At 40.4% G+C, this 11704-nt stretch overlaps 1 protein-coding gene across 1 annotated transcript in view; it reads left to right on the top strand.

Moving 5' to 3' along the window:
• The first annotated feature begins 304 nt into the window (after window positions 1-304).
• GPC5 (glypican 5) overlaps window positions 305-11704 on the top strand; it is a 1526087-nt gene continuing 1514687 nt past the window's right edge. The window contains exon 1 of the mRNA XM_033177434.1: window positions 305-882. Within this exon, the coding sequence (XP_033033325.1) occupies window positions 720-882 (163 nt within the window). The 5' untranslated portion in view covers window positions 305-719. The remainder of the gene's footprint in view (window positions 883-11704) is intronic.

The raw sequence follows: 11704 nt of genomic DNA, 5'->3' as shown, positions 1-11704 counted from the left end.
TTTGTCATCTCTTGTCTTCTCTGATCCTATTTATACATTCTCTGTTTTTAACAGATAATTCTTCCCCAGAATGGACTGGGAGAGCGAGGTCCGGGTTTCGTTTTATTTATCTGCATCGATGTTGCTCGTTTTATTTATCTGCATCGATGTTGCTCCGAGTCTTCAGCCCTGGGCCCGGCAGGACAGCATCTCAGCGGGTGCGGAGCCGGACAGCGAGCAGGGGCTGTGGCGGGGGCGTGGCCTGTTCGCGGGGCGGGGCGTGCGGGGCGGGGCTTCCGCGGAGGGCAGACAAGCTGGCACATCCCAGGTTAGCGGCTGCGAGCCTAGCCGGCGGAGGCGGAGGCGGAGGCGGCGGCGGCAGCGGCAGCGGCAGCGGCAACTGCAACAGTGGCAGCAGTAGTGGCCAGAGCCAGACGCTCGCGGGCTCCCTGCGGCTCCACTAGTTTTCTTCGCTCCGCCCAGCGCCCACTCGCCTCGGCTGGGGAAGAAGACCAGACGGTGCTCAGCTCGAAAACTCTGGTGTCTCAGCTTAGGGCCTCCTCCGGGAAGAGCTAAGTGCTCCCAGGTGAAGCCGGTGCCTGCGGGCGGTCCGTACACACTGCAGTCGGCTCGCACCGCTCGAGAGCCTCGGCCGCCGTGTCTTCCACGCCTGAAGCTCAGCCAGGGCGCGCGGGGCGAGTGGGGTCCCCTGCAGAGTAAAGGGGACCAGGACGGCGAGGATGGACGCACAGACCTGGCCGGTGGGCTTTCGCTGCCTCCTCCTCCTGGCCTTGGTTGGGTCCGCCCGCAGCGAGGGCGTGCAGACCTGCGAAGAAGTTCGGAAACTTTTCCAGTGGCGGCTGCTGGGAGCTGTCAGGGGACTGCCGGATTCGCCGCGGGCAGGTAAGGGGCAATGAGGGGGTCGCTGGGTGGGGGGCGTCCGAGCGTGGCCTTCACTGCCCCAGGCTCCCTTGGTGGCACTCGTGGGAAGATGACCTTTCGGGCCCTGCATCCGCGCAGGGTGAATCCCAGGGAGGCCTCCGGGGATGCTCGGTGCGGATAGCCTGAGTGCAGTGCAGCGCAGCTCTGGGGACCCCTAACCACGCCTGCGACGAAGCCCGATTCTGGGCATCTGCTTCCCGCCCAGCTCCCTTAGCCTCGGAGGATGAGTTGGAAGGAACCAGGAAAGCAGACATCAGGGCGAGGGGCACACGCAGTCTAACTGCGTTTCTCTTCCGAGTAGGAATTTCACCAGTGCCCCACTGGGGATTTCGGTTTGCTGTTTTCTCATAAGGTGGAGGGAACTGAATTCGATCGCCCCAAGTTTGGTACTAAAAATCACAAACCTGCGATATACCCCTTTGCTGGAGAATGGGGCACAGACAAGGGCAGCCGGTCTCCTCTGTAATTAGGACTTGGACCCTGTGCACCCAGAGACGTGACCCTTAGCTGCCCCTCTGTGCCCTGGCATCAAGCTCTGCTTGGAGGAACCCAACAACCCAGTGTGTCTCCCAGCACCACGAGGTAGTTTTTAGCCTGAAAAGTGTTATTGCAACAGGCGATCAAACCGAAGGTACTGGGGAGTCACTTGACATGGATGAGATATACCAGCGTTCCAAAGGGAAAGATACAGTTTGTGTGGCCAGCGTGGATCCTGCTTCCTGTGAGCGCCTTTTGCCTATGCTTTCGAACCCTGCTCCCCGTTTTCACCGCACCAGTTTCCTTCTGCTGGTGGGAGTTCCAGGATGGGTTCTGTCTGGAAGAATAGGTCGTAGCTGTGAAACGTAAGAGCAGGTGTCTGGAGCCAAGTAAGGTCTTACTAGAGCCGTGGCTGTGACTATGAAGCCAACACAGACGAATCTGTGAGGTTATTGGTTGAACAAAGAACTTGTGGAGGACGCTTAAGTCTAAAATCCATCTTCTGTTTGAGTTTCCACGGTTGGGGGACTTGCTTGTAGCACTGAGGAGCTGTGAGCTGTAGCCGCTTTTCTTGACTGCTTTGCTTGTTGTGAACTCAATTTTAAGTCATCCCAGAAAGAAAATCTAGGCATTCGGAAACATTGACTCCATTTGAGTTTACATGACCAGTCTTAAACCCAGTTATTTATTTGTATACCTGTTTGGTACTAGGTGCTTTTTCTATATTACTTGAAACAAAGTTGACATTCTCAGTTTAGGGCGATTCTTCTATCCCTAAACAAAACATCACCTTATAGATCTGTAGTTTTCTTAGTGCTTTCTTTTCATTAGGAAGTAAATCTCACTTATCGGCTGCTGATAAAACTAAAGTGAGTTTGTGTGTGTGGGTGGTGAGAGTGTTATGATGTGAGATCCTCACCTGAATTATTAGGTTTTTACCCCTCAAATATTGTAACCATGCCTGCTTATGTTCACCGAATGTTGAGGGCCAGCCCCTTCTCCCCAGTAAGGCCCTGAATTCACTCCACTCTGGTATCTCAGTATTTCTGGTATCTGCTGAATGCAACACATTGATTGGGTGTTCATCTCTTTTGAAGATGAACTTTCCAGAGTATCAGTCACTGAGGCAGTGTCTTACCAGGATGTCAGGGAAAACTAAAGCTGTGTCCTAAGGAGAGAGAAATGACTGTAATTATTTGCATTTGATACACATGACGCACATAAAAGTGCCATGACGGCAAGGAATCTTTCTTTTCTAAGTCACTTGGATTGTTTTCCTATTGCTAGTACCTTTTTCAAATCTGTGGCTGAAGGTGATGGAGGAATCACTGGAGCACTCACAGAAGAGGCTTAGAGACATCAGTGGTACTAGTGAAAAGAAAAGCTAAGTTCCTTTAATATTTTCACTAAGAAAAAGTCACACAAAAGTAAAACGTACTATGCTGATTTATACCCACTGCCCCAAAAAAGGCATTCATATAGAATTTGATGTAATTCTGAAGTTTTGTGTCTGTATTGTTGGTCATCCTTTTACAAACAATTCAGCAAAATATTAAACTGTTTTTTAAGCACTGATTCCTCTCATCTCTCTAAAAAAATCCCTCAATCCCAAATTGAGTAAACCAAACATACCACATGCTTAGTAAATACTTTTCTTTCTTTTTGTATTTATATATGGTCTACAACATTTAACATGATTGAATATGGTAATTGACTATCATATATTCTAAGATTATCCTCAATCTCAAGAAAGAACATGGTTTAGTCATTTCTAGATGAGAATACAAATAGTAATGTCTTTTAACAAATGTATTCATTTAGCACGTAGCCTGTCACTGACTAAAACAAACACATTTAATTCGATATTTGTTTTTTTTTTTCTTTTTGGAGGTATATATTTTTACTGCTTTTTTGCATTTCTTGTTCACAGTGGTTAATCCCTGAGATGTCTAGCCAAAATGCAGTTTGTATAATATAAGAAGGTAGAATAAGTTTTTAGTTTCTTCCTACCTTTGTGACTTTTACTTCTTCTGAAAAAAATGCTATCCAAATTGAAATTATTAAAATTGTGAGAGCAGTGATTTAAACCGTTTCTCAGATTCCCCTCACCTTTGTTCTCTACCCTGCTCCAATTCTTTTAAGCCTATTGAGCTCCTAAGAATGTTTGGATGAGAAATGTAAAAAAGGGGAGAAGGTGTCAATGTGATTAGAATTACAGATTTCCCTGTGTTCTGATTTTATTTTCTAAGTAGTAGTCAAGGTGCCCTTTGCTCTTGTTTATTTTATTTGGAAAAGAACTGTTACTGAAAGTGTCTTTTAAAGGTCTTTTCATTTTTATTTTATTTATTGGGGATGGGGATAATGCTTTTCTATTAAAATTCTCTTTGCACATGCATTGTGCATAGTTCACACATGCCTCTTTTAGAGGATAGTTCAGAAAGAGGAAGTTTATCAAAAGAGTAAGGAATATATTTAGATAATTTATATACCAACTATTTTTTGAAATGTGTGTTTGTTGATATAGAACTCTATAGCAAGTATACTCTCTATATTAAGTAGTCTGTGAAAGTAACTTCCTTGGTATATTTTGGCTATAAACAGAATAATAAAAATAAACTCTTGACATGGTTAAGTGAAATTTTAATGCTAAAAGACACTGTAAGCAGTGCTCTGAAGTTGTTTTTGTTTTTTTTTAACTGCTTTCATTATAATTGAATTTTATTATTGCTCCAAGGACAGTGTAGTTTCATTCTCACACCTAGGAAAAATGATCTGCTTGGTAACCTTGGAGTTTGGAATTACTGGATAGACATTTGGCTTTTAAAACTTGGTTCTGCCACCTGTAGTTCTGCTTCACAGATAAATTATCATCTTGAACCTCTGTTTTCTCATTTATACATAGGATTTTTTAAAAAAGTGTTTGCATAGATAAAATGAAATAATGTAAAATGTCAGAAATCCAGGCACATAGTAAGTGCTGAAAATATGTTCATGTTTTCATTATAATTTTTTTTGTTTAGTGTCTTGATTTTAACTTGATTTTTAAGGATGACATTTTAATTTTAGGTCTTTATATATCAAAGATGTTTTTATAATAACGAGTTGGTTTCAATGATTATTTTTCAATTTGGGAAATGTATTTTTGTCTGAAGTGATATGTGTTACATTATGGTGAATATTTTGTTTATTTTTGTGAACAAATAAGCCTTAATGAAACAAGGCTGTGCCACTGCTAGCTGCAACGCTCGTAACCACTGCCGCCCCTGCCACGTCATCATTCTTCTGTCTGTAGGGAGGTAAAATAGTGCTTCTAAGGTGGTTTACAGATTCACACAATTAGAATATTGGTGACCATAGTCACTCATGGACAGTAATCTGAAACTGGGACTCTGTTTCTCATGAATTAACCAGTTTTGCTGTTTGAACAACGTATTTATGGTGATCAGATTTCCAAAGCCAGAATTGGGACCCGTCGTGTGACATTGGGGCAGATGATTAACATCAGGATTGCCCTGGGTTGAAGCCCAGCAGCCAAGAACCACTGGAAACAAGATGTAGTAAAATTAGATTCATTTTGTTTGTTGCAGCAAGGGAGATTGCATACCAAAGGAACTCTAGAGAGTTTGGTAGTAGGTAGTTGGGAGGGCTTTTTATGGGATTTGGGCTTGTGGCGGGCTATTATAAGGAGGGTTTAATGAAGTGGGACAATTCAGGAATTGGCTATTTTGATAACTTTTATCTAGGTGTTAGAAAGATTAAGGTAGGGTTAGTTGTCATAAATAAAGAAGCAGTAGTAGCTAGTGTCAAAAGAGGGGAATGTTTAGTTATTTTAGTTAGAATGGCAGAGTGCCTTTCTCCCCATCCTTTTATACTACAGGTCCCAAGAGGTCTTGCCTCATCATTGTTTTCTAATTCTGTGAATGTTACTTATCTTGAATTGTGAGCATCAAGGCCCAGTTCCATTGCCAGGACAGTTTGTCACCTTTTCCCTTGGGAAGTCCAGTCTGTGCTTCGATATCTAAGAGAATCATGTGTTTCATTTTTCTCTAGGCGTTTAGTGCATCTTTTTTTTTTTTGTTTTGTTTTGTTTTTGAGACGGAGTCTCACTCTGTTGCCCAGGCTGGAGTGCAATGGCACGATCTCGAGCCACTGCAAGCTCCGCCTCCCGGGTTCACACCATTCTCCTGCCTCAGCCTCCTGAGTAGCTGGGACTACAGGCGCCCGCCAGCACGCCCAGCTAATTTCGTTTAGTGCATCTTAATGGTGGAGAAGTGAGTTTGATTTTCTACTTTAGGGTCATAGAATCCAATGGCTCATCAGGTGCTGAATTATACTGATCACTCATATTCCCTTGTGGCGTCAATTGTAAATACTGGTGTCAACTATAAATCTTGTGCATCAACTACAAATATTATATGCATCCCCATTCTCCCTCCATCCCATAATTTAAGTTCCATTTTGCCAAATGTCCAACATCCTATAGTTGTATAATTGGCTTAGGAAGGGTACAACTTGAGGAACTTAAGAATAATATTTTCCACTTATCACCCCCCAATCCCTATTATTTTTCCTTGTTTCTAGCCTGTTAAGCTTTCTGGAAAATAGATATTTTTGGTATGTGCATGTATGTGTGTGTGTATAATTCACTTTCACATTGTCCTTATATTTGATGGGAACACTTTCTAAATCTACAACATTTCTTTTATAGTTACCTGGTAAGACCAAGAACAACATTCTAGCTAGGTGCCTCACCTAAACAGACATGATTCATAGATGAATGGTCTCTTGGTATAACTGTTGAGCCGACAAACAACAGATCTGATTTGTTAAAATGGGGTTATGGGAGACTTCAAACATATGCCCGTTGAAATAGATTCTCTGTGAATGTAGTATCTGATCTACTTGGTTAAGTAACAATAGCCATTAATTTTAATAGACAATAGCCGTTTTCCATATCTACCTTTCTTTTATAGAGTTCTGACCTTCAACAAGAAGAAAAGGCAGCACTGATTATGCTCTCAATTCTTGAACTTTTCAGTTTTAGTAAATCTTCCATTTCACTAATGAGATTGCCCAAATTATGCTAAAATGATTATTCATTTCTCTATGAATCACGACAAACAGCACAGCCTTTGATTAGCTGCATCAGGTCCACCTATGGCTACTATGTAAGTTGAATGTGCAGTGCACTTTTATAGAAAGAAAAGGAGATGTTATACTTCCGTGTTTTTATGGAAGAATGTATGAAAAGTACAAATAAAGTAAAATAATTTTACCATCTAGAAATTACCGCCAAAACGCCTTTGCATTGTCTTTTTAGCATGCTCATCAGCCCCCTGCTAAGCATGACTATTTTTTGAAAGAACATAGAATAATTTCCTTTTTGAAAAACAAGCCTTTTCTAATTATGAACATATCTTTATTTCCCATTTCCCATGCTGTTAAATATCTTTCTAAGCCTGATTTTTTTAAGTGGCTGTATAGTATTGCATTAAATCTCTGTTGCATAAATTAAATTCATCTTTGTCTTTAGAACTGCAGGTTTCCAGTATTCTCTACAATAAAGTCACATGGCTGAGGACATCAAAGGCACACATGCCAAACTCTTACACAACTCATGGCTTTGTACATGATCTACATTACTACACATTAGGGCTTTTCAACCTGAGTGCCATTGACATTGGGGGATTGGCAATTCTTTGTTGTGGGGTGCTGTCCTGTGTATTGTAGGATGTTTAGAAGCATCTCTCACCTCCGTCCACTAGATACCAATGGCGTTACCACTCTCCACCAAGTTGTGATGACCAAAAATGACTCCTGACTTTGCCAGCTGTCCCATGGGAGGCAAACTTGTCCTTATTGAAAACCACAGGTGTGAACTCTTCAACCTGTGGGTCCTTCACACACACAGACTGTGTAGTTGGCTTGTTTGCATGTCTTAGCTTAAATGTCAGCTCTTCACAGAGGCCTTTCTCAAGTTCACTAAACTAGGTTACACCGCTTATTATTGTGGAATCCTTTTTGTTTCCTGCATGGCACTTTTTATGGCGCCACGTTCCTTTTCTTTGTTTTAACTCTACGTCTTTTGCCACTAGGTTGTGTACGTGGTGGAGATAGAGAACATACCTGCTAGGGTCATTTTCCTGGGCATGTGACCTGTGCAGTCAAGCAAGAACCTACACTCAGATGAACCGTGTGGTTGGTTTAATGTTCTCTAATCACCCTATTGAAATTTTTTGTTGTTCAGACAGGGTCTTACTCTGTCACCCAGACTGGAGTGCAGTGGTACAATCACAGCTCACTACAGCCTTGAACTACCTAGGTTCAGGTAGTTCTCCCACCTCAGCCTTCTGAGTAGCTGGGCCCATAGGTGCATGCCACCATGCCTGGCGAATTTTTGTATTTTTTGTATAGATGGGGTTCTGCCACCTTGCACAGGCTGGTCTTGAACTCCTGGGCTCAAGCAGTCTGCATGCCTAGGTGTCCCAAAATGCTGGGATTGTAGTTGTGAGCCACCATGCCTGGCCCTAATTGAAATTTGAACAAAAGGCCCTGCATTTTATTTTTGCATTGGACTCTGCAAATTATGTAGCCAGTCCTAATGCATACCTTATTGACTGTAGAGTATCTGGTGCGTAGAACAGGGCTTGGCAGAGAATAAGAGTTTAAATAATTGTTGAATAATTTAATAAAGCTTTAAGGAGTATTTTGATACATCTTTTGAACTCTGATTCTTAAGTTAAACTCTAGACATACACCTGTGGATACTGAATATCTCAGATTCTGCTTCTGTGTACGATGATATTTTTTGTTTTGTGATGTTATATAAATGGGTTGAAGATGGACCCCCATGTTTTTCTTACTTCTTCACGGCAGGCTAGGACCATTAGCCCAAAACCAAATGGTACCCAACTCTGATTTTTATACATCCAGTTGCTTTAAATATAGCTCAAATAAACTTACTTTTAGCCATTTAAAACCTACCTGCTTTGCATCGCTGACAAAATTTAACTGAATGCCTGCTAACCATAGATAAAATAAACTGTGGGACACTAAAAGACCCCAAGCCATTGATACCCTTGGAAGCTCTCTGACCCAGAGACTTCCTATTTTCTAGTAAGTGATATCACCTAGACGTGCAAGCACCCTCTCCAATTTCCCCTTCTCCTGGGAGTTTTCTTGTCATCTTTGCCTTCTGGGTGGTAGCCAGGCACCATTGTCTCTGGAAGGTCTCCTGTTGTGAGGGACTTCAGCCTCTTGGCAACCTGTCAAAGCACCACCCAAATAAAGCTCCTTTTGTACTACTGCCATCTTGTGGTCCTGTATTTTCTTTGAATAGCCTTGACATCCTGAAACTTACCACATATGGGTCAATACTTATTTCGAATGGAAGGCAGGGACTCAAAGTAGCAATACTGATTTTAAATATATTTCTTTCTTCTTACTAGACTATAGGCTATTTGAGAGGAGGATCTGTGACTGATTTCGTTTTTGGTTCTGTGATTAGTTATTTGTAGAATTCACCTTATTTTTGTAGTTACCTAATAGGTTATTTATTGTGTTTAATTATTTTTTAATGCTTAATATTAGTAGTAGAATGAGAAATATAGAGAGTGAAGTTTCTTAAAATGTATATGGGCTCAGTTGTGTTGAATGAATTGTTTTTGTGGGGTTAATTTTTGCTTACATAACTGTCACAAATTTTATAAAGTGACCAAACCTTTTAAATTTAAAGGAATTTTTATCTGCTATCTAACGTTTTTGAAATGGAGTAAATGAGTTGCCAGACAAAGGTTTAGAAAGGAGTATTCTCAAATGTCCTGTAAGGAAAAGAAAATTACTTAACATCTAAAGAATTCATTTGCACAGCTGTTACCGTCATGTAGCGGGGCAACTGATCTGCCTTAGAGCATTGATCTGTTGTTGAGAGAATGGAGGCAAATAGAAGTGAGCAGTTATAATTTGCATTTGGCTCTGGAATGGGTTGGCTTGTATATTATTTGAATTTTTTATTTTTTGCAAAATAGTATTTTTCTATGAGGGAATTAACAGTAAGGAACTAGAAAAGAATTCAGCTTTTCCATTTTTTACCCTTGTTAATCCCATGTTGGGAGTAAAGTGTACATCACTCATCTGTGGAACTATTCCTGAGCTGATCGTTGTTTGTTAAAGGACACTGACTTGGATTTCAGTCTCCGTTGTAGACCAACCAGAGGGACCACCGTTTTCAGAATAAGGAAACAAATAATTGCTATTAAATCACAAAACATGATAGACTGTAGCAGGTATAATCTGTTTCTGAAACATTTCCAACAATTCCAATTTTAGAAATATGTATCTATTTAAAAAATTTACTTTAAATCGACAGATAAAACTGGGTATATTTACCATGTACAACATGATGGTTTGAAGCACTGTACATATGCATTGTGGAATGGTTAAACCTAGCTAATTAAACTATGTATTACCTCACCTAGTTCCCATTTTTGTTGTGGTGAGGACATTTAACATTCAATCTCTTAGCATTTTTCAAGAATGTAATATATCATATTAACTGTAGTCACCATGCTGTGTAATAGGTCACTTGAATTTATTCTTTTTATCTATCTGTAAATATGTGTCCCTTGATCAACATCTTTCCAACTCTTCCTCCTCTCCCACAGCTCCAGCTCCTGGTAATCACCATTCTCTTGTCTATTTCTATGAGATCAACCTTTTTAGATTCTACATGAATGAGATCACGTGGTGTTTGTCTTTTTGTGCCTGGTTTATTTCACTTAATATAATATCCTCCAGGTTCATCCATGTTGTTGCAAATGACAGCATTTCCTTATTTTTGATGGCTGAATAGTACTCTATCATATCCACATTTTCTTTGTCCATTCATCTGCTGATGGATGTCTAGGTTTATCTAGTCTTTAAGACCTCTTTTCTTTTTTTTTTTTTTTTGAGACGGAGTCTGGCTCTGTTGCCCAGGCTGGAGTGCAGTGGCCGGATCTCAGCTCACTGCAAGCTCCGCCTCCCGGGTTTACGCCATTCTCCTGCCTCAGCCTCCCGAGTAGCTGGGACTACAGGCGCCCGCCACCTCGCCCGGCTAGTTTTTTTTTTGTATTTTTCAGTAGAGACGGGGTTTCACCGTGTTAGCCAGGATGGTCTCGTGATCCGCCCGTCTCGGCCTCCCAAAGTGCTGGGATTACAGGCTTGAGCCACCGTGCCCGGCCAAGACCTCTTTTCAATGGTATCATAAAAAATTATAATTTTTCCTGTATGAATTGTGGCTGGTTATTTGTTTAGGATATTTTACAAGCACTGCTAGGAAATTTTACTTAAGTAGAAAGACTATTTAAGTCAATGCTAATGAAACAAACCTGCATAATTAGATATGGTCCAGCTATTAAATATGTTTCAAATGTAGTTATATTTAAAAGCTAGTAAATATTGTCTCATAACTTAAATTGTTTATTACTCTTATTAAGATAATGGGTTTAAATTACTAGTTTTTCTCTCCTCTGTGCTATAATAACCAAATCTATTTCAGTTCTTATAATTCGTTATAGGCAACATAATTAAATAATCTTTGCAGCTGTTTTGTTAGTCTTTTGCTTTTCCTTGTTTTACAGTTTCAAGATAATTTAGTTCATAATTTCTCCAGTATTTGCCTTGGGAGAAGATAAAATCTGAGAAGGGAATTGGATAAAAAGCACATCAAGAGTTTGTGTCTTCATTGATTAAATGAGCGTAAAAATTATTTCTGGATGTCCTTGTTCATTACATGTATATTCTTTAAATGGAAGATTGTCAATATCAAATTACTTGTGCAGATTTATTTGCTCTTTGAATAACTCTCTTATTCAGTAAGGTTATACTGAGTTACATTTGGTTCATTTTCTTTTGATCATTGAGATGTCTGTGTTTAATGAGCTAAAACTAAAGTAGGTCAATAAAATGAAGAGATTAACAGCCTGTTCTCACCAGGCTTGGAATTTATTTTACTCTAGGGGGAAAAAAGTCATTTTTAAAAAAGGTATTTGATCAACTTAAAAGGTCAAAGGAATAAGAAAAACATGACAAAACTAAAAAAGCTGAGAAATCAATGAGTTCTTCAGGGTACTATTTGTTAGGTGAAGCTATGTGGATCTGTGTTTGTATAGTTAAGAGTTTTCATTACAAGAGCAGAACCAAATTTTACTTCTTCCTTTGATAAGTTCAGAAGCACACAAAAAACTTCAGGTTTTAAAATATTTCCTATTCAATTCCTCTTTGGAAATATCTTACATAACAAGGAAAACTAGTATTTATGACGAAC

This window comes from Trachypithecus francoisi, unplaced genomic scaffold, assembly GCF_009764315.1.
Source record: "Trachypithecus francoisi isolate TF-2019V2 unplaced genomic scaffold, Tfra_2.0 Lachesis_group18, whole genome shotgun sequence".
NCBI classification, from domain to species: Eukaryota; Metazoa; Chordata; class Mammalia; order Primates; family Cercopithecidae; genus Trachypithecus; species Trachypithecus francoisi.
This window is presented reverse-complemented; position numbering and strand designations above follow the sequence as displayed.